This window comes from Prunus mume, linkage group LG4, assembly GCF_029339155.1.
Source record: "Prunus mume cultivar Tortuosa linkage group LG4, ASM2933915v1, whole genome shotgun sequence".
In the NCBI taxonomy this organism is placed as follows: Eukaryota; Viridiplantae; Streptophyta; class Magnoliopsida; order Rosales; family Rosaceae; genus Prunus; species Prunus mume.
The window spans coordinates 9,204,876-9,232,792 of NC_142701.1; the positions used below are offsets into that span (position 1 = coordinate 9,204,876).

At 36.4% G+C, this 27,917-nt stretch overlaps 4 protein-coding genes and 1 pseudogene across 5 annotated transcripts; 4 read left to right on the forward strand and 1 right to left on the reverse strand.

Moving 5' to 3' along the window:
- The first annotated feature begins 3,338 nt into the window (after positions 1-3,338).
- LOC148917855 (eIF-2-alpha kinase GCN2-like) lies at positions 3,339-4,248 on the forward strand (annotated as a pseudogene).
- A 5,006-nt stretch (positions 4,249-9,254) lies between these two features.
- LOC103328152 (uncharacterized) lies at positions 9,255-9,792 on the forward strand. The gene has a single exon (XM_008230545.3). It carries the CDS (start codon positions 9,348-9,350, stop codon positions 9,702-9,704), a length of 357 nt encoding a protein of 118 aa, XP_008228767.2. The 5' UTR covers positions 9,255-9,347; the 3' UTR covers positions 9,705-9,792.
- A 4,576-nt stretch (positions 9,793-14,368) lies between these two features.
- LOC103328132 (uncharacterized) lies at positions 14,369-15,411 on the forward strand. Its single transcript, XM_008230520.2, has one exon. The coding sequence runs from the start codon at positions 14,501-14,503 to the stop codon at positions 15,137-15,139; it is 639 nt and encodes a 212-aa protein (XP_008228742.2). The 5' UTR covers positions 14,369-14,500; the 3' UTR covers positions 15,140-15,411.
- Positions 15,412-20,679: 5,268 nt separating this feature from the next.
- LOC103328129 (Major facilitator superfamily protein) lies at positions 20,680-25,935 on the forward strand. 2 transcript variants are annotated; one of them, XM_089050350.1, is made up of 5 exons: positions 20,857-21,284; positions 22,185-22,347; positions 22,468-22,624; positions 23,658-24,544; positions 25,014-25,935. In XM_089050350.1, exons 3-5 carry the CDS (start codon positions 22,541-22,543, stop codon positions 25,477-25,479), a joined length of 1,437 nt encoding a protein of 478 aa, XP_088906476.1. In that variant the 5' UTR covers positions 20,857-21,284; positions 22,185-22,347; positions 22,468-22,540; the 3' UTR covers positions 25,480-25,935. The 2 variants fall into 2 exon arrangements, with proteins under 2 accessions (XP_008228741.2, XP_088906476.1); XM_008230519.3 differs by lacking the exons at positions 22,185-22,347; positions 22,468-22,624 and having other exon boundaries at positions 20,680-21,284.
- A 471-nt stretch (positions 25,936-26,406) lies between these two features.
- Positions 26,407-27,492, reverse strand: LOC103328127 (uncharacterized). Its single transcript, XM_008230517.3, has one exon. It carries the CDS (start codon positions 27,308-27,310, stop codon positions 26,711-26,713), a length of 600 nt encoding a protein of 199 aa, XP_008228739.2. The 5' UTR covers positions 27,311-27,492; the 3' UTR covers positions 26,407-26,710.
- Between the last annotated feature and the right edge of the window lie 425 nt (positions 27,493-27,917).

The following is a 27,917-nucleotide window of genomic DNA, read 5'->3' on the forward strand; positions in this document are numbered from 1 at the left end:
TGCGAAGCTTTTTAAAAATTATTTTTTAGTCAAGAGACAAAAGAATGTTGGCTTTTACTTCAAGATGGAGGCAGATTCAGATGGAAGACTAACTTCTTTTTCTTTTTGGGCAGATGCAACCTCAAGTCGTTCATATGGATATTATGGAGATGTAGTCCTTTTTTATACCATGTACAACACCAACCAATATGGTATGGTGTTCGCGACACTGATAGGGTTAAATAATCATGGGTAAACAATTGTATTTGCATGTGTTTTTTTAGTTAATGAAATGATAGACTCCTTTGTTTGGTTGTTTGAAGAATTTAAAACAGCAATGTCAGGTACTGCTCCGAAAATGATCATTACGGACCAGGATGCAACCATGGCAAAGGCGATCGTGCAGTCTCTCCCTACGACATATCACATGTATTGTATATGGCATATAATGAATAAGTTCTCAAAGAAACTAAACAGTAGATATAATACCAAGGAATTGCATAATTGTATATGGGATATAGATAGGAAAGAAGAATTTGATGTCAAATGGTAGGAAGTAGTTGGAAGTAATGGATTGAAAGATCATATATGGTTGAATTCAATTTTTGATTTGCGTCATAAGTGGATTCCAGCCTATTATGAACATGTCTTTTCAGCTAAAAGTTCTCATGCATTTTTCAAGCAATACGTTTGTAGGAAAAATTCTTTTATAAAATTCATCGTAAGATTTGAGAGAGTTCTTGCTCATCAGCGCCATAAGGAGTTGACATGTAACCATATTGATCACAATGAAGTACCTCGAACGCAATTGTTTACTCCAATGGAAAAAAAAGTTAGGGACAATTACATGAGGGAAATGTTATATAATGTATTTCAGCGATAGCAAGGGAGAAGTGTTTCATGTTTTTTAGAACGTTCAAATTCAAATGATACTATTTGTGTGTATAACGTAACAGAGAGGGTAACACTAGGAGTTTCAAATGTCAAAGAGGTAGTTTATGACAAATCCGATGACGTAGTGTCGTGCAGTTGCAAATTATTTGAATTTTCTGAAATTCTATGCCGACACTAACTCATCTTTTTAAGGAAGAAGCAAGTAGAGCATTTACCAGAAAAGTACATATTCAAAAGGTGGATGAAAAGTGCGTAGTGAGGTGTTGTTTTTTATACGGAGGGCAATGTAATCAAAGATTGTGTTGATAATGGTCGTGTATCAAAGCGATCGATGTTGTCCATGCTTTCAGGTCAATTGATCGATGATGCATTACTATCAGAGAAAGGTTCCAAATTACTGCAACAAACTTTCTGAAGCCAACACTGAAGTGTTTGGGGAAGGCAAGTAACTACATCCCATCTACTACAGAAGATGTGAGAAATACTTCCAATCAAGTTAAACTGAAGGACCTGAAGCATGTGAGATCCAAAGGCAAGGTAATATGAGTGAAGAAAAATGTTATAGATCGATTGAGACGACGTTGCACTGACTGTAGGAAGACCCATCACAATAAACAGAAGCGTCCTCGAGTTGTTAACCCATATGCTATTATACAATTAAAGATGACATCCTTAATTTATATTTAACACTATTTGCAACAAAAAGTATTTGTTTTATGTTCATGTTTCATGTGTCATTTAGGTTCCCCTTGTAACAGAGAAGATACAAATCAAGCACAGCCCCTACACATAGTTCTCAAGATTTGTTCATGCTTTGACGCAATATTTGGGTCACTCGTCAACCCAAGGCAGTGATTGTACTCTTTATTCATTTGGCATTATTGTTTCCTATACAAACAGACATCGTTAATTATATAATTTTATTTATTTGTTATGATTGAGTGGCAAGGCTGTAATGGGCAACGCCTAATTTGTTTATTTTCAATTATCATTTTGGAATGAAAAGCAGTTTGACGTTTGACCATATTGCCAATATGTTATATATTTTGCTGGTTTAGGATATTATTGCATTAGGTGTACATTCGATCCAATAATTGACATTAGTTTTTCTTAGTTGAAAAGTGTGGTAGTACTAGACATACGTTTTTTATGCTTCTAGGGTTGTAATGGGCAACGACTAATTTGTTGATTTCAATGGTTATATTGGAATCAAAAGTGGTTTGTCGTTTCCTCTGAATTGCCAATATGTAATATATTTTATTTCATTTGGTGAACATTTGATCCAACAATTGACATTAGCTTTTCTTAGTTGCAAAGTGGTAGATATAAGCATATGTTTTTTATGCTTCCAGTGTTGTAATGGGCAACTACTTTGTTTTTTATACCAAATAGTCATATGGGACAAAGCGGGGTGTGACATAACCACGCAATTTTCCTTATGTTATATTCTAATTATTGACTGGTTGTTGATTATGAACTTGACTAACAACAGATATTGGTGCACGATTTTATAAACATTGTTAACTAAAGGATACATGAAATTTGCACTATGTTGGAATAGAATGACTAGAAAGCAGTGTTTGAAATTAAAAAACAAACTCCATTACAACATCTTCAGTACAAACATTACGCATGTTATGCAAGGTGCAACTAGTTAAAGTACTCCCAGCGCTCAGAAACTCAATGTATTTCAACATGAACATGCCATAATCACCTTTAAAGCAAAAGAAGAACCCAATCAATTTAAAGAATAAGTTCGAGTGTAATTGACAGTTTAAAGTAATAAAATCAGTTTGGTTTGTTGTGCTCACTCAATAGACTATTGTGGAACATCCACATGTTCTATTGGCCACGAACACCACCAGTTTTGGTTGCAATCGTTTGCGTAAAAACTGAATTCATAAAACTCTATAGCGTTCAAAACATTTAGAAGCGAAGTTGAAATCGGGGCAAGTTCTTCACTTAAGATCTCATCTGGAATAAGTGAAACCATTGAGTCGTACACTTTGATTTCATATTTAATGAGATCAATTATTAGAACCACCCAATGCTTATACTTCGTCAATATACAAGCGGCATAAACCTTATACACACTCTGCCAACTCATCACATAAGCCAAAATCTCGTCATTCATAACTTTTAGCAAATTGGTTCTAATTTTCCACCGACCATCCCTTTTTTATTACGACATGATCAACACATTCCTTTTGGTATCCTTTCATCCCAATTTACTGAGTTTTTAAGTTCATGATCTTGGATTTAATAGATACAAGTAAGCATATGTACTTAACAAAGAAAATCATACATCAATGAACTCTATAGAAACTTGGATCAAAATATGTTTGACATCACACAATGTTTTCCTAAGCAGAAAAAAAAAATCAAAATATGTTATGTCAATCTGTGTGCTTCCAAACGGTGCCTTAACTTTGACCTTTATCACACCACCCTATGTAGGATTCGACATGGAGACAATTTATTATCCATTCACCCAAGTCATAATCAAGATCCAAAGCTTTTTTAGAACAAGCAGTCTAGATTGCTCACAGAGTACGATGAGGTTAAAGTCCTTGGTAGTAGAGCCTTTGACGTTGTTGTCTCCTACAAGAGTAAGATAGACGAGACAACTTATGCAGTGAATAAAATTGCAACATGAGATGAACAAAAATTCAAGTTTGTGGGTTAGAAGGGAGGTGTTGATCATGTCGTAGCTACAGCATCAACATATCATACGGTACCATATGGTATGGCTTGAGCCATTTTTGTTTGGTCTAAATGATGTTGTGGATGATGATGATGAAAGGATTTCACCAGTCAACTATGTTGATCTCCCTCATCTATACATTCAAATGGAGTTGTGTGACAATATTTTAAAGGATATACTAGAGGATGACAAGATTATGACAGAGGATATGTGTTAGAACATTTTCGCAAACATTATTGCTGGTCTTACATATATGCATGCCCAAGGAATTATGTATGAAGATCTTTCTCCTGTTAATATTTTTAGGTGGTGATGTGTGGAAGATAGAAGACTTCTAACTAGCTCGAAATGTGAATGATGAAAATAATGATAAAGTGATTCAAATCATAGACATGAAAGGTAGATATAAAACACCAGATGAAATGGTGGATTGTGTTGTAGATATCTATAGTGCAGGTATTCTACTGTTCGTGATGATGTTAAAAACGAAACCCATCATAGACGTGGAAATGGTAGCAATAATTGTAGCATTGAAGAATCATGAGGAGCTACCGGAGGAGTGGAATCATTATCCACAGTGGCAGTTAATGATGTGGCTCGTGTAGAGGAGACTAGACTTAAGGCTTAGTGCTGGGGATGTTTGAACCATTATCAATGCCACCTTACACTAGCCTCTCCAACGTTTGTTTTGCGTGTGCCTCCACACCATACCTTATAGTGTCTCTATATTTGTATTTTTATTATAATTGTAAGCCTTGATGAAACTCTGTGTACAAAGTCAGCAGAGCACCACCTATGATGATCGCAATCCTCTAAGAAGTTATAAGCTCTTTTCCATCATAAATACCAAACTCAGCCCCCAACTCCCTAATATTCATGTTTTGATAATGATGATTGTTTCTTTTTAGATTTGTTTGTGCTTGTTAATTGTGCTTTGGTAGTCTTGTGTAAGTCTTTGTTAGGTTAAGTCCAGTTATAAATAAACCCTTGTGAAGCTGCAAACTTCAGTGAAGAAAAAAAAAAGTATGGATATGATTCTGTGAAATACAAAACAAAAGTTGTAAACATCTCCACAAAGCAAGTATGGATATAATGTTTCATCATTAAATGCACTCAGTCAAGGCCTATGACATACCATGAAAATTACATATGTGGATGTCCAATCCGATACTTCTACAACCTCAAATTCTTGTTGCCACTTCCGGAAGAGATACAACCTTAAATCAATGTGTTGCACATGTTTTTGTTGCCAATATCAAAAACTTTGTACATTAAAAGAAATGTATAATCAATTAAACTTACATCTCCTTGCAGCCAACCGTCGTTTTTGAAGAAGCGACAGAAAAATTCAATCACAGCTTCCATATAGCCAAATTCCATCACTAAACTATGAATGTAAAAAAGTTTTACATGAGAACATTTCAAATATATATACACTTATGTCATCTTTCTCAAAAATGTATACACTCATGTCATCTGAACTCGAGAACAGATATCGTAGTTCTCCATTGCAAAATAAGCGGGACAACTATTGGATCAACAATCTTCCAATAATTCAGGTCCGCCAACCTAGGAATTAATTCGTATGCCTAAATCTACACAATTCACATGATATATGTCACTATTTAAGTTTTAAAGTTCACAAAGCATAACTAACATGAACATTATTAACATATACCTGGAAAGCATATGTCAATCCTTTAAAACTCCATCCATGTCTTTGCCCTTCAACATGCTTACCCTTCTTGCCCTTTTGATTTCTCTGGCTTATTCCCGTTAATTTACATGAGGCCTTACTTTTCCCTTCCTATTCATCTTCCTTTTCACAGCTTTTGAGAAACTTTGTCGGTGTGGACAATAGACTATCTTAGGTTTTGTCAAAGGACACTGAACCCATAGACATTTGTTGAACGCATCCAAGTCCTCTACAAGGATCAAGTAATTGGCATTAATGTTCAAATGTTGTCCCTTCTCAAAACCACAAGCTCAGTAAAGCAAACAAGAGCTAGCTTGTAGATGTCATTGCCTTATGTGCACTTCACAAATGCGTGTTCTAAATCAGAATATGTAATTCCTTCATCTCGAAAATTTATTTCCTTAAGTTTGATTTCATCATTATCTCCACTGGAAATTTCAAACACTTTCCCAAAACGGAGCCTTGTGATCAAACAAAAATCCTAACAAGCGAACTGAGAAATGTCGCACCCCATTAAGAAACTTAGTCCATCCAAGTCTTTCACACCTCACTCGGCAACTAGACACAAGACAATCTCATGCACAATTTGTCCTCTAAACTAAATCTTATCAATATTTGCAAGATGACCAAAGCATGATTTGTTGAATTGTTCTAATTGTTCTTTCATCAACTTCGCTCGAATTTTAACTAGGCATGAATTCGCGTGTGAGCAGTTATTCACCCGTAAGACATATGTCTTTGATTTTGGTCATACTAGTTGCACGTTGAATCCCATTTCTTGAAAGGATTCTTACACAACTACAAGATGAAATAACGTAAGCACGTACATATATATTTTTTTAGAAATGCATATTTTCAATAAGGGTTTGATTGATGTGAGTGCATGAAGGTTTTCCTTCAATTAACATGGTAAATGTATCTAAATTTTCAATACACATGTCAAACGATACAATATACTTGATAAACTTGAATGAGCTTTATATTCCCAAGACTATATTGAAGCAAATCAACAATTTATGGTCTACTAATAATGTAGCAATTAGCTAGTAGAAAATGTATATATATATATATATCTAATGGTGGGTATATATATATGCCTATAATTACCTCAAGACTTCATATAATGCATATAATACCGTGAAAATCATATTAGTATGGGCTAAGGTAAGTGCATAAAACTTTTTTTTTAAATCTCCAATGCACAATGTCTAAATACCATGCTAATTTGAGATTGTTATTAACAAAACTTGATTTGCACTTACTACCAGGTACTTTATGCAACCAAATTTTAACCAAAATAAAAAAGAAAAATATGATTAATCAAGTGTAATGGATCCTCAATCAGACAATGGAATATATAAATTCATTATCGTTGTTTCTTTTATTATGAAGTTTCTGATGTTAATTTATCCCCATTTTTTTTTATCAAACGTTTATCCTCTACTACATGGTCAGGCCTGTGGTTTAGGGTCGATTCCTCAAGGTACTTATCTAGCTATTTTCTTGAGTTGCTTGCCTACCAGTGATTGCCCCAGTTACATTACAAAGCAATTGCATTACACTACACAACTAATCAATTAGTCACATTACAAAATTGACGAAATAGATGCGCATAGGGATTGCTGATAAATCTCATAGACTTTAACATCATCAAAGATTATCTTGTTCCTTTCATTATTGACAGTTTGTTACTTTGTAAATTGCATGTTACTGATATTTTATTGACATCATGTTCATTGGATTATTTTATATATGCCCAAGCAAAAACTACAATGCAAGTAAACCACAATCACGAAATGCCAAATCCAACACCATTGACCACAAAAATAGGGAAAAACGGTAACTTTAACCCTAAACTGAAATTCCACTAAACTACTTACAAATTACCAAATGTTGGTTCCACTTGAAACTTAGGGTTGTCTCAGCTCTCCTTCGTTGGAATATTCACACCTATCACTTCCGAAATGGAAGAATCGCAGGCTCTGTTCCAAGGAATATGGCTTTGCTCCTTCTGCTCAAACCAACTAATTTTTCAGGTAGAGTACAGAGCCTTCAACCATCGTTAAGCTAGATTTCAAACCAATTTAGCTATGTTTCTTAGTGCTTTGGGTTTTTGTGTTCAAACTTCAACCTCTTGGGTGTTGAACGTGTTCAACCTTTGCTGGTTATTAATTTCGGGTTTAGGTTTTACCTACCCGGTTGTATGTTAAGGGGGAAATTTGATCTCAACTGTCCATATGGATTTAATGGTTGAATTTTGGGTCCTCATTTATTGCACTCAAATAAGATTCCTCAAGAGAGAAAATTTTGGGTCTCTAAAGTAAATTGTGAGAAGGCCCATTTGGAGCCCTTATTATGGATGGCTTTAGGACTTTTTTAATTTTTCATTTTCTAGTACAAGTGATTGAGGTAGAGTACAGAGTTGCCTTTTCATCGAGCACCTGGTGTCACATCCCGGAATCAGCTCCGCCGTAGCACGATATTGTCAACTTTGGGCCCCCCCACTTTGCCCTCATGGTTTTGTTTCTAAGAACTCACAAGCAACTTCCCAGTCAGTGAGTCACCCATCCTAGGATTGCTCTAGCCCTAACTCGCTTAACTTCGGAGTTCCCATGACTCCGAAGCAAGTGAGCTCCCAAAATGCCTCGTGCTAAATGGAGGCAAGCATGTACATATAAAGCACATCAACTCATCTGCGTTAGTCGATGTGGGATGATACGATCCACCCCCTTCAAAGGCCCGACGCCCTCGTCGGCACACTCGCACCACACGGCAGAGTGGTTTTGATACCAAATTGTCACATCCCGGGGATTGGCTCAGCCGTAGCACGATATTGTCCACTTTGAGCCATTTTCTCTACCCTCACGGTTTTGTTTTTGAGAACTCACGAGCAACTTCCCAAAGGGGTCACCCATCTTGGGATTGCTCTAGCCTCAACTTGCGTAACTCGGAGTTCCCATGACTCTGAAGCCAGTGAGCTCCCAAAAGGCCTCGTGCTGGATAAAGACGGGCATGTACATATAAGGCACATCACCCCTTCTACGTTGGTCGATGTGAGATGTTACACATGGAGTGCACCACCCAACCTAGGCAAAGGTGCAATGTGTGGCATCTACAATGGTTTTTCTGGCGGAGGAGGTGCAACTACACCTCCTTACACCTTAATATATCTGCCACTGTATGTACATCCCAATTAATTTAACATACGACCCTACATTATTTATGAAGAACAAAACAATTTTTATTTTTATTTTTTGCTGGAAAAAGATCGATAGTAAGAATTTTTTTTTTTTTTTTTTTTTTTGGTAAATACCACGAGATGTCACCACATTCGAATGGTGGGATTAATCCCAGCTCAGGGTTCGGCTTGTCCCTGACGACAAAGTGCTTCCAATGGATTTTGAACCCTTGTCATTGAAGCACCAGGTAGCTCACCAGCTAAAGATAATAGTTTACCAACCACATCACACCTTTTTTTAACCGCACCACACCTTATGGTTGTAACAAATTATATTTTTATTAAGAGGGTTAACGGACTACAATAACATGGCAGCTAATGTGTTTAAGTCATTTCAATTTTGTGTTTATGTCATGTCAGTTAAAATTGATTGGTGTAGTTATATTTAAAATTATCTTTTATTAATTTATGGTTTTTTGTTAATTTCTTATTACCTCTCAACTTCTCATCCCTCTTAATTACCGCCTCTCCTCTCTAACCTACACTACTTTTGTCCTCCCCTTTATTCTCCTCCCTTCATTGATTCAACCACGGCTATTGCAAAAGGACCAGAAACAGAATTTTTTTTTTTTTTTTTTTTTTTTTTGGTCCATATTTAAATCCTATTTGTCATTCAAACGATGGTGTTTAACTTAGTGATTAGCTACCAACTGTTTGTTGACCACACAAAAAAAGAAGCTACCAACTGTTAGTGTTGCGGTTGCAACGAATTACTTTGTCAAATCTTGAATTCAAACTATTGACCAGATAGATGATATTCTCAGCATTCATTTAATTAATTATCAAACATAGACGTACTCATAGTAATCGAACACATCGCATGCAGGCAGGCTCTAATGGCAAACAAAAACCGAGCAGCATCATCATCTTTTGCTTCTTCTTCTTCTTCTTCTTCTTCTTCACGTACATGTCTATGCTCTCCTTCTACACATCCAGGCTCATTCAGATGCAGCCTGCACAGGGGGAGGGGCCCACAAACTGGGAAATCAAGCAGTTCTACAATCACAGCCGTCCATCATGTTAACAACCAATCCACGAAGATGAAGATGATGAAGAAACTGATGATGACCTACTCCAAAGCACACCTTCTCAATGCCTTTCTCAAACTGATGATCAAGCCCTCTAGCCATCACCTTCAACGGAGAATGAATTTCAAGCCCAGGCCCACCAGGTTTTGTTTGATGAACGTATAGCAAACATGGTGATGGGATCCTATAGGCTGTAATGTATTGCTATTGTCTTAAATATATTTAATAGTTAATTAATTTTAGGATTAGAAAAGATTATTTTCTATTTCTTCCTAATTCTCATGATTAATAAGTGCTTGAGAAAGTTTTGCGGTTTTTTTAACCCAGTTTCTAATAAAAATGAGTTTTTTTTTTTTTCATAATCAAATAGCAAATTTTCCATTTTCGCCTGCAAAACTCTCGATTATTCCACAAAATTATCTGGGATTAGAACAGATTGTGTCAAGCTCTCGATTATTCCAGATATTGTGTGTATCAAGAACACATACATAATTTTTTTGGTTTAAAAAAAACAAAGAATTCTATTAGTTATTCTACGTATTTATGTGAAGAAATGTAACTATTTTTCTCTTTGTTTGTTAACATATACGGAAGTAAAAAGTGTGTGAATCCCACATTAAACCATAATTTATAAATCCTACAATTTATACTGACTTTGTCAACAGGGTCTAACATAGTGAAAAATGACATTGATTTATAATATTAGTGGTCTCAAATTCAAACCCCCACGACACATTGAAATTGTGTATATATGACAAAACTCCCTCCTCCTTCATAACTTTGGCAACAACAAAAAAATTATACGTTGTTGTTTTCAAATTCGTTTTTTAGTCATTTTGATCATTCAACTCTTCATTTTTTCAAAGTAATTGTATCTAAATTAATTGATGATTTTCTTTTTCAACTTTACGTGATTGTGACGAAATGATCAAATTTGAACAAGTGCTAGAATTGCAGGACCAAAATGACTTTCTTTTTCTTTTAACAAGGTACATAATACAATGAGGAGGAGGAAAAGAAGATGCACAAGCTTGATCAAATACATGAATCATTAGCTTTTAAATCTTCTGCAAGCAAAGAACTCAACCGTAATGGCTCCTCCTCAATCCATGTGGAAAAACCAGCGTTGCTAATAACATATTATGACCTAAATAACTAAAATAAAACTCGGGTATAAATTTAAAAACTAAATTAAATTGTGTATTAAACACATTTGCTGGTCTATGCGTGCAGAAAATTTAGTTGGGCCATGCCATTGCCACCTTGTTCTCCTGATCAGTCCTATGGTCGGCACGTAAATCAAAACAAAAGTCGCCGCCTTCTAATCTTTAATGATACAAAAACCCAACACCGGCACGGCAGCTTCTGTGGTCCTCAAGTAAGCGCCAGGTGTCCAACTAAAAAAATAATCTAAGCGCCAGGTGTCAGTAGGCAGGCCAAACCCAATGTCTGTTTGGCCATAGAAACTTCCAAAATCCCAGGATCATAACTTGATGCCGTTAGAAGCTGGCACTTATCTTATTAATTAAATAATTGTTCAATGAATTTTCGAAAAAAGAAAAAATTGTTCCATGAAAGATTAATGAAATCATTGTTCAAAACCCTCCGTTTGGAAGGGAAAAACAAATCAGAATTTAACTAAAAGTTGAGAATTTAAGAGGAGAAATTAAAAATTCCTTTATTTGGCAAGTTTAGCGCGAAATTTATTAAATGATGCCTGGAAAAAATTGTGGAAATTAGATCACAAAATTCCCGAGTTTAATTTCCATCAAAATAGGAGTCATTTCACAATTTTCATAATGCCACTTACAAAATTATGTCATTTACAAAATTTGACATACATAAATTCAAATACTGAAATCTTGATTAACAGAAATTGAAATGATGGAAATCGAAATTCCGTCATTTTAAAATTCTATATAATTTTCAATTTCTTCATCCAAATAGAGGGATTAAAAATGTTTTGATCAATTTCAAATATCTGAGCATTAGGGATTTGGGAATAACGTGACTCGTAAGGGACAAGTTTTTGATCGATCACTAGCGGATGTCCCATTACGATTGCAATAAAACTAATTAAGCATTTTGGTGGCTATTATGTTACGTTTCTGTCAATGTTTGGTGCGTGTAAATGATGATATGGTGATAACTATGGTGTTGATAAGGACTGGTGGTGATGCTTAGCGAACTCCAGCATCAATCATGACGGTGCTAGCCAGTGGTGGTCCTAAGGTTTTGGAGGCCTTAGGCGAACCACCAAAATGTGGTCTTTTACTCTCTTTGTATATTTATGTGATTTTTTTTTTGTAAGTTAAAAAAAAATATATGAACTCAAAGTCACATTGTAACTTAAAAAGAAACAAACAATATGTAATTTACATAACAAATTAATAGAAAATAGAAGCAATAGTCTTGTAGGTTTTTACCTTATTGTTCTTCCTCCAAGAGTGCTTCCTCTTCCAATAGATATTCAATAAAATTCTTTTTTTTTTTTTTGGGTCAAGCAAAGCAGATTTTTCTATATGCTGCTAGGTTAACTTATTGAGATATTTATTAAAAAACTCATTTTAGCATGATATATTATACAAAAACTCATATAGAACCTATTTGGAGAGAAAAAACAAAAACTAGCCACTTATCATGGTCTAATTGGTTAAAATTTTATAAGAACCAATTAGAAAATGACAAATGGCTAGTTTTGGGTTTTTCTCTCTGAATAGGCTCTATAAGGGTTTTTGTATAATATGTCATGTTAGAATGAACCTATTTGTGGAAAGCCCACTTATTGAACTAGGTTTTTTTTTCTTTTCATTCAACTCAGTTAATTGACTTAAGCTAATTGATCCTTTATTGAGTTTCCTCTTTTTAGTTTTAGAGTAAATATAGGCTTTTTTTTATACAATATTTGGGTCTTACATAATATTAATATAGTACAATTTTTTCTAATGTAATATACATATATGTATATATAGAAATTTATACAAATTGGGGTCTCTCTCCAATTTAGAGGCCCTAGGCGGCCGCCTTGTCTGCCTATGCCCAATGCCTCCCCTAATGCTAGCTAGTGTCTCCATGGTCATCATGGGTGAAACCAGAAATTTTCAATGGAAAGTTATAGTTAGTGTTCTTGCTGTTGAGTGTAGAATGTCCTGGGGTACAAGGTTTAATTAGAGTGAGGTGCAAGATTTAATGTGAGAGACCTACATTAAAAATAAGCAATGTAAATAGTTTTTTGTTTATTGAATAGGAGAAAAGCTTAGTCAGAACGGAAAAAACACTGTTTTGTTATTCATGACCAATAATGTCATGTCACGTAAAAATATTATCACGCTTGTAATAACGTTATTAACCAAAAATAGCAAAATAGTAATATTCGGACATGAAAGTCTTTCTCATTGAAAAGATACTTGGGCTACAACTAACAGCAGCGACATAATCATCAAATTGAAATGACGAGTATAATTAAAAAGTGGTTCATTCGAAAAAATAAAATAAATATTAATAGTAATACAAATTTGTTCAAATTTATATTTCAAAATCTGGCTTTTTGCACAAGAATTTAAACGATAGGTGGTTTGGTGATACGAAAGGGATGGAGAACTAAGAAAACCAGTGGGCGGACTGACAATTAATCAATAGATCATGAATCATGATGATGCTGATATTTCATTGTTTCTGTGGCTTTCCCGCCATTACATTGAGCACCATGCTCATATTACACAAACGCGCCAAATTTGGCGCTTGATGAAGCTCAAAAGATTTCTTGGTCATGTTTCCCAAATTTTGGCTCCAAAATTATAATTCATGTTTTCAAAAAAATAAATAAATAAAAAATGAGTCTCTTAAAAATACAGCTTTATAAATATATATATATATAAATACATAAATTTTGAACGAAATGTGATGAGAATGAAATGGGTATGAGATTGACAACTCTTCTCTAATCCATTTAATTACTGATTTTTCAAGTATTTGATTACAAATTGTGATGCGAAAGCTACATATTATTTTTTGTTTCCTAAGCGTTAAAGGGATAAAATGTTACGAATAATTTCGATACTTGAAAGGTTAGGGTTTTGTGGGTTATCCCTATCTCAACTAACTTCCTCTATTTTCGAATAGTTTTAATCTAATTTTTCATTTACTAGTTTACCCTTTACATCAAATTATTATTTTTTAACATTTAAGTTTGTTAAGATCATTTCTTGGGTTCTTGAAGCTTTAATAAATATAGATTTACCTTGCGTACGCATTTCGCACTTGCAAGAGGTTTTTTTTAAAAAAAATTTAAATTTATTTTAGAATTAAAAAAGATAATGGGTAGTTGTATTCCATAAAAATAAAATTTATTATCTGATTTTTATTTTATTTTTATTTTTTTAATATGAAAAGTATGAATTTACCATATTATCCTCATTTAATTAATAATTTTAATTCTTAATATTTGCATTAACCAAAGGCATTTTCTGGTATTTGAATGTTTTACTATTCTCTTTTTGTGCTTTATATATATAGATTAATTATATTTTAATATTACTTGCACCCTATAGATTAATGATTTTTGAACTTAATTATACACTTAACCCTAAAATAAATGCATTGAGAAAAACAAAAAAACACCAACAAGAAATGTAATAAAACTTTCGGGCGCGTGGAAGTGGATGAAATTAACAATGGGCCCATAGCTTCCCATAGCTTTTGCCCATTGGATCCGAGAACGATGCCTTACCGTTCGGCGGTTTCTAACCCACAATCCAACTCCGAAACACAATGAAATTACAACTCGCCCACTCCCCCACAGACCACTATATATGCCCCCCTCGATTCTCTTTAGGTTTTTACCAAAGAAACAACCCAACGGCGCTTTCCAAAAATCACACACCGAAATTCGAATACTCAAATTCCTCTCTCTCTCTCTCTCATCACAAAATCGTCTCTGTTGCTCTCACCACTGTACAACAATGGCGTTGGCGTCATCGAGATCAAGATCGGACACGTACTCGTGTCGCAAATCGCAGCCGTTGTTTTCCTCGTCGGCCTCGGGCTTCGCTTCGTCCACCTCCTCCAGTTTCTCCTCCGCCACGTCAACGTTCTTCAATCGCTCTGCCTCCCCCACGCGCCTCTCCGTTTACGACCGCTCGCCGTCCCCGTCGTCGTCGTCTTTGCGGTTCGCTAACCGCTCGGGCTCTCCGGGCCGTTCTATTTCGGTGCAGAACCACTTTAACCACAGCAACAAGAATAACTACCAGAACGGCACTACCAGCAAGAAGACGTGCCTTTGTTCCCCTACGACGCACCCGGGCTCGTTCCGATGCGCCCTGCACAAGAACTCGCCAAGTGGGGGCGCGGCTCACCACTTGAATAGTAACGGCCGAACGTCGTCGTATCACTCGAGTATCAGACTGAACTACAGAAGGTCGGCGATGAAAAACTCGCTGGTGAGAATCGGAGGGGTTGAAGGGGACTTGGTGAAGAGGGCTTTGTCGGCTCTGATCAGGCCTTCTTCGCACAGCCAGAAGCGCAAAGTTGATTTTCAGCCCAAGCCAAGCCGACTCTCCGTAATGTCCAAAGCTTCCGACGACGATGACGACGACGTTTAAGTCCCGATTCTTGATTCTTTGTTTTGCTGTGGTGAAGTTAAGATTTAGGGGCAGTCTGGACATAAGAGCGAGTTAACGGTTGAGTTGACTCAGGAATCGTTCACCAGTTTTTTTTCGTGAAGGATGATGGGATGATGATAGCACTGTAGATGATGAATCTTTTTTCTAGGATTGAATTGCCAGATTTTTTTTTTTTTTAATTCATTTTTGTAAATTTGATTTTTATTCCACGAATTATTCTTTAAATTTGATTTGGGTGTTGGCAGATGAAACTGTGATGGGTTTTTTTGGTTGCAAATTGATGCTCATTTGAGATTCCGATTATGGGTTCTAACTGTATTGTGCTGTTGTTTATTTTTATTTTTAATATTTACCAATATTATAAACAAAATTGATCATGGGTAAGCAAACATGTACATGTTTGAGACGTTTGAGAACAAGATATGAGTACAAAAGATAAATATTTCCTTTGGGTAATTTTTCTGACAAATTAAAGAAATGTTGTAAACATGTTAAAAGTCAACTCTATTTTCACAATTTCTAACCTAAAGAATTGGAAATTAAACTCGGGTGTAAGGGACGAGCACAATGTTGGACTCACATCTGAAAAAAAAGTTGTATTGAAAATTTGGAAATTTGATTGAAGTTATTTTAGCTTCCATCTTGGGTTACAAGTTCACTTGTAATGACTAAGAATCAAGGTGTCTATTTGACACAGGTTGTATTCCATTAACGACAGTGAACAATATTAATGATTTAATCTGGGTACTAATCAGGGTTAAGAAGTTGCACTAAATTGTGGTTTGCTTGCTAATTGCTGAGTCAAGTTTTAATTAAAGTCTAAAATATAGGTGGCCAGAAGGGTCCCTTCTTTGTTTCCTTATTCTTAAAAAGCCATATAAAATTGGCCTTTCAAGATTTGGAATTCTATTTCTAATATAAAAGATTGTCGTTTCCTTTTCCTTTTCTACTTTTTAATAGGAATTTTGGGTTTAATTAAATTTTAAAATATTAAATTTGTTATAGAAAGTTTTGTGAAATCCTATTTAGTTATTAAAACTTGGGAAGGAAGAAAGGTCAAGCAATGATTGAGCATTGATTGTGCAATTTGAAAGGACATGGTTTAAGCTTTCTTCGCAGCTAAGATGAAATTGGTTGTTGATTAAACGCTTTAAGTAACAAAAGCTGGAGCAATTAAACGAGTGTCCTTATTAACGCACAGGCAATTAACTGTGCAAATCCATAGTCACCGATCTTGTTAGAGCATCCACCGTGGAGGGATGTAAATTCGGGGGGTGTAAAGCCAATTTTACATCTCCTTTACATCTCTGGGAGGTGTAAATATGTTTTTGGCTCCAATGGGGGGTGTAAATTCGGAGGTGTAGCATGGGTCCCAACTTTTTATATTGACTTTTCTTCATTTTTCTTCTCTTTTCTCGAGTGGGTCTCACTAGCAAGGAATGTAAAAATATATGTAAATATATATTTTAGTTTACATCCCCATGGTGATGATGTATATTTACATCCATTTATATCTCCTCATTTGAGACCATTCCGGTGACTCGGAATGTATATTTAACATACATCCTCATATACACCCCCCCACTGTGGATGCTCTTAGACCTAGTTTTTTCGTCCATGGACCTAAAAGACGGGTCGTTAAACATGGCGGCAATTAGAGAGAAAAAGAGCGGTTTGGGCTTAAAATAGACTTTCCAGATCACACTAGGGGCCTAGACAAATTGAAGGGACCGAATTCTTCAAAGTCTAGGAAGGATTTGCCTTACCAGATCACACTAGCAGCTTGCATCTTGAAAGGGAAAAGCTCGATCACACAGATAGACCAAAGAATCATGTACCCCGCTAAGGAGCAAACAACAAAGGTCGAAAGACTTGCTTGCCTCACTAAGAAAGAAAGAATTATATACTATAGCCAAGGCTGATCGGACGCGTGTCAAAGCACGACCAGGGTTATTGTCTCAGCTAGAGGAATACAAAGTCTATAAATATAAGCAAAATCAAAGAAATAAATGTCCATGATCAATCAGACAAATCAAGCCCAACGACTGCTCAAAATGCACCCTTTATCCTTTTTATCATGTAATTTCTAGTTTTTGTTGATGCTCTTTTTGGGAGGGTCAACTTAGAGAGAAGTGTATGGTCTTCAGCAAGGAAGAAGGTGAGGACCTTCGGAGTTAGAAGAACCTACAGAAGACAAGGAGGAAGAAGCGGTTGTCAAGCTTGGACACCGGTGTGGTGCCTGCCGAAGGCTCTCCAATACTTAAGTCAGCTATATGTGGTAATTTTGGCAGAGTAACAATAAAGGTGAGAAAATAGTTACCCTTTTTACTCGGGCACTATTCCCTATTTATAGAGAAGTGAAAATGGAGGTTTTGCACAAAGTTTCAATGTGGGACTTTGTGCAAATAACTGTAGAGGTGACACGTGTCATAGCTCTAGGTTCTGTAGTCGAAAGCTTCGGCAGGTGTCTACCGCTTCGGAAGGGGGCCTTCCTTCGGTAGGCTAAAGATGAGGTGATGTCACTCGTCTGCTAAGAGCTTGTCCGTATCCCTGTTTAGTGTATTTCCTCTCTTAAGTGTCAACCGTCTAATGCTAGACACGCTTGGTTGATTATGGTGTAAACAGTTTTCATTGTCTTCTCCTTTGATTTAGTGTAACTCTTGTTACAAAGAATTCAGAAACCGTTATGTGTTTGTGGGCAAACCCCACTTCTATCGTTCATTCAATATGTCAACAAGAAGTTCTTAGGATACCCGCATTACTTAAGTTATTTCTTGAGCACTTCCCCATCCATCCAGATTTCTTAGGATACTCGCATTTCTTAAGTTGTCTGAAACTACTACACTATCAAGCCCAGTGCCACCACCAAGCTACCAAGCTTGGTGATACTATCCAACCACACACTCATTCCACAAGGCCTTGTGGTCGAGCCCTAGAACCTCACGACTAATAATATGTTCCTATCTTGGCCACAATCACTCAACAAGTAGTCAAGACCAATAACGCATTCATCACTCACTCATATCCACAGCCATCTCTGATTGCGGTACTGGCACATCATACACACACCATTAAAGAATGACATCTTTGTTACCAAGTTCGCTCGGCCCACTTGATTATTTCATTTTGAAATAATTTACATGTAGCCGAAAAGATTCTGAGGTCAACACGATCATTATATCAAAACTTAATTCAAATTTAACTTTGTTTTAAATTTTATTTTAAAAAATTTAAGGCAAAAAGTCAATTTTTGTCCATGTGGTTTATCACTTATACCACTAAGCTCCTTGTGATTTCAATTTGAAGTAATTCGAGACAATTCTCAAGTTGTCTAATTTTTTTAATTTCCGTTACTTGTGAATTATTTATTTTTTAAAAAAAACTCATTCCTTTTAGAAATAAACAATACTAAATGGAAAAATTTATAATTAAAAAAAATATCTTCTTCTCCCTAAAATCTTGAGAAATTTTGTTGTGGGAGGGTGGTAAGGGTTGGTTGATGGGTGGGTGATGTTGGGCAGTGGCTTGTTGGGTGGTGGTTGTAATCTGATTGTGAACTTAGGGGAGGAGAGAGAGAGAGAGAGAGAGAGAGAGAGAGAGAGAGAGAGAGAGAGAGAGAGAGTAATTTTTTTATTCATTAATTTTTCCATTTGTATTGTTTATTTTTAAAAGGAATGAATTTTTTAATAATTTGACTGAATTGCCCCTCCAAAAGTAACGGAAGTTAAAAAAATTTGACAGAAAATTGATAATTATCCTTCAATTGCTTTAAATCGAAATTACAAGGACAAAAGTGACCAAATTGAAACCACAAGGACCTTAGTGGTAAAAGTGATCAACTACATAAACAAAAAATAACTTTTTGTGAAAAATTAATGTCAAATAATGAAATAATTCTAATTCATCTGATCATTACTTTTCATGGTAAAATATGACCACAATATCATGGTTGCATAACAGAAGAGATGAGAAGGTTAGGCATATAGGATGATGTAATACTAAACACAACAAATACACATGGTAACATGAATCATATATATACATAGTGATGGAATTTAAGTTGATTTATAAAAGCTCAAAATTGCAATTGAACCAAATTATTACGGTCTGGTTCAATTTTGAACTGTAATTAAACCAAATCAACTACCAAGCTGATTTGGTCAATTCGGCCCAATTGAAACGACCCCAGGCATCACAATGTTTCTCCTGTTATACATATCATGTGTGTGCGCGTTCTTAGTTCTTATTATTTTAATTGTAGGGATGCCACCAATGCTTATATGACAAAGAAGAGCATCCGTCTATCTATAAGTATAATACTCCATTAAAGAAATGAAGTGTGCTTTGAGGCAACTATATACGCAGCTTTGTTTGAGGAAAGGAGACATGCGCACGGCTCTCTCATAGTTCTGCGGTCTCTAGTAAATCTAGGACATGGAGTGTGGTTGGTTGGGATGACAGCATGACATGTGGTTGAAGAATCTATAGGCTACACTGTTGGGGCCATACATGTATCTCCAAGCTTCTGAAATCTTACAATTTCATACAAGTCGGGCAGGCTCTATCCTTGACAGGTTCTATCCTTTTCTTTTTCCTTTTAAAAAAATAAAATTGGTCTGGAAATCTTGCAGGTTCTATCGGATTCCAATTATATGGTCCCCAATCTGAATCTGTGCAAGAGCATCTTTAATGGACAAGACATGCGCAGGCAAACTCAACATTTCAACTCTTTCAATGGATGAGGCAACAAGTAGAGCAGTTTTGGCCTCAGGGGTTTGACATGGCAAACATTTGAACTCAGGAGTCTCTTGATATGTTTTATTGAGTTTATAGTAGTTTTTGTGTTGTAATAAGTGCATCAACTCTTTTGGAGTTTAGTGTCGTTGAACTCTTTCGTATTTGTATTTTATTTTTTGTGGTTAGTGTATTTGTATTGGTCATTGTGATTGACGGTCTTTATATCTGAATTATATGAATGCAATCTTTCGACTTTGAAAAACAAAACAAATTAGGTGAGCTTTCTATTGTAGGGCCCTTACGTAGTTAGAATAGTGAACATATCTCATTTCACTCAAGTTTGGACCAAGGAGGAACTTAAAGAAAAAGAAATCCACAGAGAAGGAGAAGAAGAGGCAAGAACAAGAAGAGATGAAGATGAAAAAAGAGGAGAAGTAGAAACATGAAGTGCTACTTACAATATTAGTTATTTATTTTTCTATATTATTGGGCCAACTTCATTATTTTGTAAATTATTTATTTTATTATAGGCGGGCTGGGCTGGGCCTAGACTGGCTCAAATCGACCGCTGAAAATTCAAAGCCTTGGCCCAAATTCTATCCATTCTTAAAGTGAATCAAACCAATCGAACCTAAACCACGGGCCAAATTTTGACCCATTGGGCCTCGCGTTATCCACTTCAGCCCACGGGCCAAATGGTGATCTCTCTGATGAATATAGATGATCTGTAAATTGACTGCGATGAAAACTGCTGCTTTTATGCGATCGTAATGAACGCATGCGGGCAAAGTACGTGTAAACAATGGAAAAGACAATGAATATTATTATTAAATGGAATAAATTTGATTCGCACACCTGCCCTCTGGTCTCCGGTCCTTTACCTTCTTCTTGATCTTGGCACTGTTTTCTCCATGATTGGATTATACTCCATTAACCTCTCAGAGTCACACTGCGTCGTCGTTTCCCTTCTTTTCCCACATTTTCTTCCCTTTTTTCTCTCTCTCGAACCCTTTTGTATATATAACCAATAGCAGAGCATCCAACTGCATCACAGAAGATGCCGAAACCAGTTTTGAAAGCTGGAAGCAGACCGCCATGGGTGGGTTTGGGAGCTGCAGTTTGGGCCCAAATTGCTGCTGGAAACGCCTATAACTTCCCACTCTATTCCCCTATGCTGAAATCCGTACTGGGTTTGAGTCAGCAGGAGCTGACGATACTTGGAGTGGCCAGTGACATTGGAGAGAGTGTGGGTTTTCTTCCTGGAATTGCCTGCAACAAGTTCCCTCCTTGGGCTGTGCTTTTGGTTGGTTGTGGGCTTTGCTTCTTGGGTTATGGTGTTCTCTGGCTTGCTGTTAGCCAAACTATTGCCAGCATGCCTTTTGTTGTGGTGAGTCACCCAGTTCATATCTCTATACCTCCATTTCTCTGTTTTGGATTGTTGGCATTTTGAAATTGTGATTGGTGGGATATTGAAATTTTCAGATAGAAAGTTTGTTGTTCTGGTAAGTGTTTCTTTCTGCAAATTCACTTGAAAGATTTTCTTGTCTGAAACTTTGAATTTTGATTGCAACAGTTATAGAATGCCACAATGGTCTTGGTTGTCCTTTATAAAATTTTGAAGATGATTTCTTAATCGTAGTACTTCTCAAATTTGGTAGTTTTACTACTTTTCTCCCTTCTTTCTAGTGATTTATCTAGTTTCTTGGGAAGCATGAGAGATTGGGTTAGAGCATGCTGATATTCCATCTGATGTTGAACTAGCATTAAATTTCACTCTTGAAAGGGAATGTAGTGATATTGAACTGCCAATTGTAGCCTACAATTTAAAGGAAATTCTTTAAATCAGTGATTAAGAAATACCAACATAGTCTCTTTTTTTTTCATTGTATTTTGTTTAAGGAGCTAAGCAGAATAACTGTAAACAAAAAGCATCCTTAACATGCTGAAAACCAATGCCTGCTATCGAAAATTAATTCCAGCTTCCTCTCCTTAAAGAACAAATTCCTTGCCGTATTTTCCCTTGTGATCGTTGTGTTCAGTTTATTTCCCTTTGCATTTTTTTAACAGAACTTTGTTCATTATTCTTGAGGACTGGAAACCTTAAGGATAGAATTCAGTTGCCAAATCCAGCAATTTTTATATCTAGTAGTCTATGCGTCTATCTAGTTCAGCGCATGTTGTAGGTATCAACATCTTTTAGTGCTTTTACTTAGCGTGTATCATCTAATAAATCAAGAGCATGTTGTATAAATGGTTTGCTTACTTGAATCCTCTTGTTAAGGGGCAGGTTGGGTGCAGATTTGGAAGCTACTTTGCAGAAGTATTAGTCAAATCTAGCAAAGACAACTTAGAGATCTTTAGGAGGAATATTGGGTTTGGAGAACCAGATTTATTTCTATTTTAATATTAAGATATTGTCCAGAGTTGGGTGGTGCAATTTTAATCATTGGGTAAGTTTTCATCGGAGCAACTTCTTTTGGATGTAAAAAGTGATTAATCTTCCCCTACGTTATTTGTGGTTGGAATAATTAACCATTGCTGATGCCTCGTCATATGCATTTGTTTTGAAGATGATTATTTACCAGCTGTGGCTTAAGGTGTTCTGATAATGGCATAAATATTTGTACTTAAGGTGTTCTGATAATGGGACTCTTCAGAAAACATTTTAGCACGAAAGGGAGGAATTCTTCATGTTTCCTGAAGATTATTGCACCAAAACTATTTAAGGTGCAAGTACCAATACATTGAAAAGTTTTAGTTATTGCATTCAAAGTCAACTTCTTGACAATACTGCACTGGACTCTGCAATATTGGAGCGTATTCATTTGTCTACTCAAGCATGAGTTTGGTCAAAGCTAGAGTGACAAAGCTGAGCATATTTGTGTCATAATATGGAAAAGTAAAAGCCGGGGACATGAATGTACCTTGTTTTCGTGCTTATTCTTGAATTCTAATTTTATTGTGGTTGAGTTGGGCTCCATACTCTTGAACCTCTTCTAATTTCCGAAGTCAATATAAAAAAAAGAATTATGATCCTAACTTTTTTTATTTGATAGGAAACTGATTAAAATATACAGATAGAAAAGGAGCCACCAGTCTTCTTTAACAAAATATGTTCCTGAGTTCAAGACATTATGTCTAACTGATTCAATTTTCAAAATTGGAATTATAAAGTTGTATAAATGTTGATTACTGATGACCAGACCTCATTTCCTCATTTCCCCATTTCCAGACCTCATTTCCTCATTTCCTATACTGTTTGTACTATCTTAATCTCACTTAAGGCGATACAAAATCTCTATAATATCTCTTATCCTCTCTTTGTGGAGCCTTCTACATGATTAAAATTGAAGAGATGCAAGTGGCATCATCCTCCATGTACATTGTATATGGACAAATGTTTTTCCTAAGAACACATTAAATAGATACAATCAAATTACATGATTTTTCGGTGTCTTTTTCGGTTGACATTAGTTCATCAGATATCCACTACATTGTGATTGGTTGTACATAAGAATCTTGTTTTGTGCATATTTTGTGTGGTGCAGTTGATTTACTTAGACTTTTCTATGTGAGCACGCTTTCATCTGAGTGGCATTCTGGTAATCTGTTGAAATAATTATCTCACCACTTTGGCATTCATTTAACTTGTCACCCCTTATAGTTATAACCGTTCTTTGACTGCCTGCAGCTGAGGCAGCATATATGTTTTAGCTTTCACATTTGGACCTCTAACATTTCTCTTTTAATGATATGGCAGTTATGCATCACACTTTGCATTGCCACAAATAGCAATGCTTGGATAGGCACAGCTGTGCTTGTAACCAACATGAGGAACTTCCCTCTCAGTAGAGGCACTGTTGCTGGCATTCTCAAAGGCTATATCGGGCTTAGCGCTGCAGTTTATACAGTGGTATACAGTGTGGTGCTTAAGGAATCTGCTTTGAATCTGTTGTTGGTCCTTGCTCTTGGGATTCCTGTTTTGTGTTTAGCCTTGATGTACTTTATTCGTCCATGTACTCCAGCTTCTGGAGAAGATTCTTCGGAGCATGTCCATTTTCTCTTCACCATAACTGTCAGTGTTTTGCTTGCAATCTATCTTCTCACAGTCACAGTAGTAAATGAGATAGTAACTCTTAGTGATGCTGTATCCTACATTTTGGTTGCGATAATGGTTATCCTTCTGCTTTCTCCCCTTGCAATTCCGTTGAAGATGACATTATTTCCTGCAAGGGCACGAGCTGAATCTTCGGACCATCTTGCTCTAGGAGAAGGCAATGCAACCCAAGCAGATCCTTTGTTGACACCATCCTCATCAGCTACATACCTTGGAAGTTTTCATGAGGCTGAGGATTCTTCAGATGTTGAAACACTTCTTGCTATTGGGGAAGGGGCAGTGAAGAAGAAAAGGAGGCCTAAGAGGGGAGAGGATTTCAAGTTTCATGAAGCTTTTATAAAGGCGGATTTTTGGCTTCTTTGGTTTGTATATTTTCTTGGGGTCGGTTCAGGAGTAACAGTGCTCAATAATTTGAGCCAGATTGGGATTGCATTGGGCGCTAGTGATACAACAATACTGTTGTCTCTCTTTAGCTTTTGCAATTTTGTTGGTCGTCTGGGTTCTGGTGCTGTTTCTGAACACTTTCTCAGGTTATTACTCATAAACTTCTATCTAACCGTTTCCGGAAAAACTTTTTTTTTTTCTTGTTTACAAGTTGTTATACAAAGTTCCGTACCATAACCAACACCACTTAATTGTTTTTGGATAGGGCATTAATATGTTCTATTTCTACTCTGGTTCTGATTTTTAGTTACAATGATGTTCTTAATAATCTTGCTAACTCACTTGGTTGACTTGTGCTCTTTTAACCTTCAATTTTGTTTTTCTGTTGAGAAAGCTTTCAAACATGGTTGCTTGTCCCTTACTGGGTGTTCTTCCGCTTTTTCCTTCGCTCTATTGTAGGGTTAGCAGATTGGAATTATATGTCTGAGTTTCTTGGATGCATTACTTTTATGTCAAGTAGAATGTGATCATTTTCTACTCTATATTTTAATAGATGAATAACTCTCTTCTGTAATAGCATAATACTAATTTGGTATATCATTTTGTACATTGCAGAACGAAAACAATTCCTCGCACATTCTGGATGGCATGTGCACACATACTTATGATTGTATCATTCGTTTTATATGCGTTAGCTCTCAGTGGTACTCTCTATGTTGCCACTGCTCTGTTTGGTATCTGCTATGGGACTCAGTATTCAATAATGGTTCCAACTTCCTCTGAACTTTTCGGCTTGAAACATTTTGGTGTAAATTACAGCTTCATGGGACTTGGCAATCCTATTGGTGCAATACTTTTCTCAGTTCTACTAGCTGGTAATGTATATGATGCTGAAGCTGCAAAGCAAGGAGGGTCCACTTGCATAGGTTCTAGTTGTTTCAGGCTCACATTTATAGTTTTAGCCGGTGCCTGTGGTTTGGGGACAATCTTGAGCATAATTTTGACTATTAGAGTACGACCAGTTTACCAAATGCTTTATGCTGGGGGTTCTTTCCGTCTGCCTCAAAGTGCAAACCACTAATGATTGGAGATGTTATTATCTGTTAACATCAATCCATACAGGTTTGTGGAAGCATGCTCCAATAAATTTATTCAGATGACTTGGGAATATTTGCGGCTTCAGTCTGCTATATTATAGATACTGCCATTGCTGAGATTTGAGCTATGCGTTGCCCTCCAAGTTGGCCTTTGTTGGCTTTGTGCAAATGGCAGATTAAAGAAGAGTCATTTAGTTTCTTTTGTAACTAGCATATAAACCAAAGTCTATGGGGTATGATTTTGATTTTGATGTGCAATTAGAATTGATATATGTAATGTTTCCAATGAGCTAAGAATAAATTCTCTTTAGAAGTATTCAGGCAGGATTTGCGGATGACGCTTGTTGTGCAACCATTTCCCACAGGGAATGCTGCATTGTTTCGATACTACAATACCATATTGGCTGTTATACCACATAAGAATTGAACTTTCTCGATTATATTCCATCACACTTGCAGACTTGCAGTTCACTTTTCTCATTTCTTCTGCCTTTTGAAATGCTGTTATGTAGCTTAGTAACTTCTTTTGATGCTTGTCCCAAACGTGACGGTGGAATGGAAAAGTCTTTTCTGGTTAACACTTGGGTACCTCATTTGCGTTGAGGGGTCTTTTTTTTTCCTTCCCTTTATTTTGAGGGGTTGTGGTCCTCATAATTACTTTAGCAGTATGTCTTAAGGATTCTAAAAAGAAATCTAGTTGATAGCAAATCTTCACGGTTGGTGAGTATTTATGCTTCCAAGATGGAAATTTTTCCAAGACATTTAAAGGATAAGAAGCACAATTTTCACTCAATATCTTCACAAAAAACAAAAAATGATACAAATAACCAACCAACCATCAGTGATGCAAAATGATGGCCTTGTTTACTATAGTTTTGCATTCCTGACAACATCATACAAGAACACTAAAATACTAGAAGTGCTTTCAATTATAATCAAAGATAAGGATAAGTGACATACAAAAAAGCAGGAGAGGCCCTCTTGGCTATTAAAGTTTGCCAAATGCATAACCCACTACACTCAAAAAAGCTAAGCAAAGTCTTGTGATGCACAAAGCCAAAACCTCACTTGGTGGAAGAACCCAAAAAATCCCATCTCTCACCATTAAATTTATATCATAAACAAATGACAATAAGGAAGAAGACCAAACTAAAACTAAAACTAAAACCAAATTAGAAAATGTATATAAGAAAAAAAAAACAAGGAACTAAAATTTCATGTGGGTTTCAAGTCCTGGAACATAGTATCCCACCTGATCTCTTCAACCCCAGTCGACCAATAACCATCATCATTATATTGATCATCACCGTCCATCTTTCCTTCCTTTTGAAGATCATAAACCACAGGACTCGAAAAGCTATCGACATAAGGCCCAGAAACCACCACTGGGCTACCATTTGTGAGCAACAACCTGCTGCCTTGGTTGTTGGCCATGATAATCTTCTTGTTCCTCTTCAACATGGCGCCTCTAAACCTTGACCTGTAATTGCTTGGCCTTGTCACAAGCGCCAGAGCTGATGCGTCTTGTTCGCGACGAATCCACGTCCTTACGTACTCAGCTAAGCACCTCTTGGTCCTCTTGATTGCCACCAAGAGCTTTCGAATGGGACGCGGACTTGTTCCCTTTTCTTTTCTAGCAAGCTTGAGGATCTCCAGCCTGTGTTTGGCTATGGAAATTCCCATGCTTTGAAGAAACTCATGGTTGAAGTGGACTATGTCTTCTTCTTCCAGCTCATTGTGAGCAAAAGCAAGACCATACTCATAAACAAGTGAGGGCTCTAGGCCAGTTTTGGACAGCCATGAGAACCAATCCATGGCTTCAAATGATGTAGGGTGACAAATAAACAAAAATAAACTTGATTTTGTGGGTGATATGATTTAGGATTTAGAGAGAGAGAGAGATGTGAAAGTAAGGATGGTGAAGTTAGTTGCGGTGACTTAGGCTTACTTTTGGGAGAGAGAGATCATATATATAAAGTAGGAGGAGAGGGAATGTGGAAGTAAGGATGGTGAGTTAGTTGTGGTGACTTAGGCTTACTTTTGGCTTTGGGGGGGTTTTGATTTTTGTATTGCAGATTGGTTGTTAGTTGAAACTTGAGAGAGACCAAAGAAAAAGGAAAAATGTGGGTGTGGGGTACGCATGTCCATTATCCTCCAAAATAGGTTAAATGGCTATCTAACTTTATGGAGTGAGAGCTACAAGGGTTCCATGTGGAATTGTAGTGCCATCAATCACGGCTTCGGAACAAAGTAGGGTGTGGCAGTGGGCAATTTCCCATTACTTGTTTTTGTGCGTTTACTTTAGTTGGAAGAAAGCAGAAAAAGAAAAAAACTCTTTTTTTTTATACAAGCGATAATGGAGGAAGGGAATTTGAACCTTCAGGTGCAAAGAATCTTCTTAACCACCTGAGCCCTTACAAAT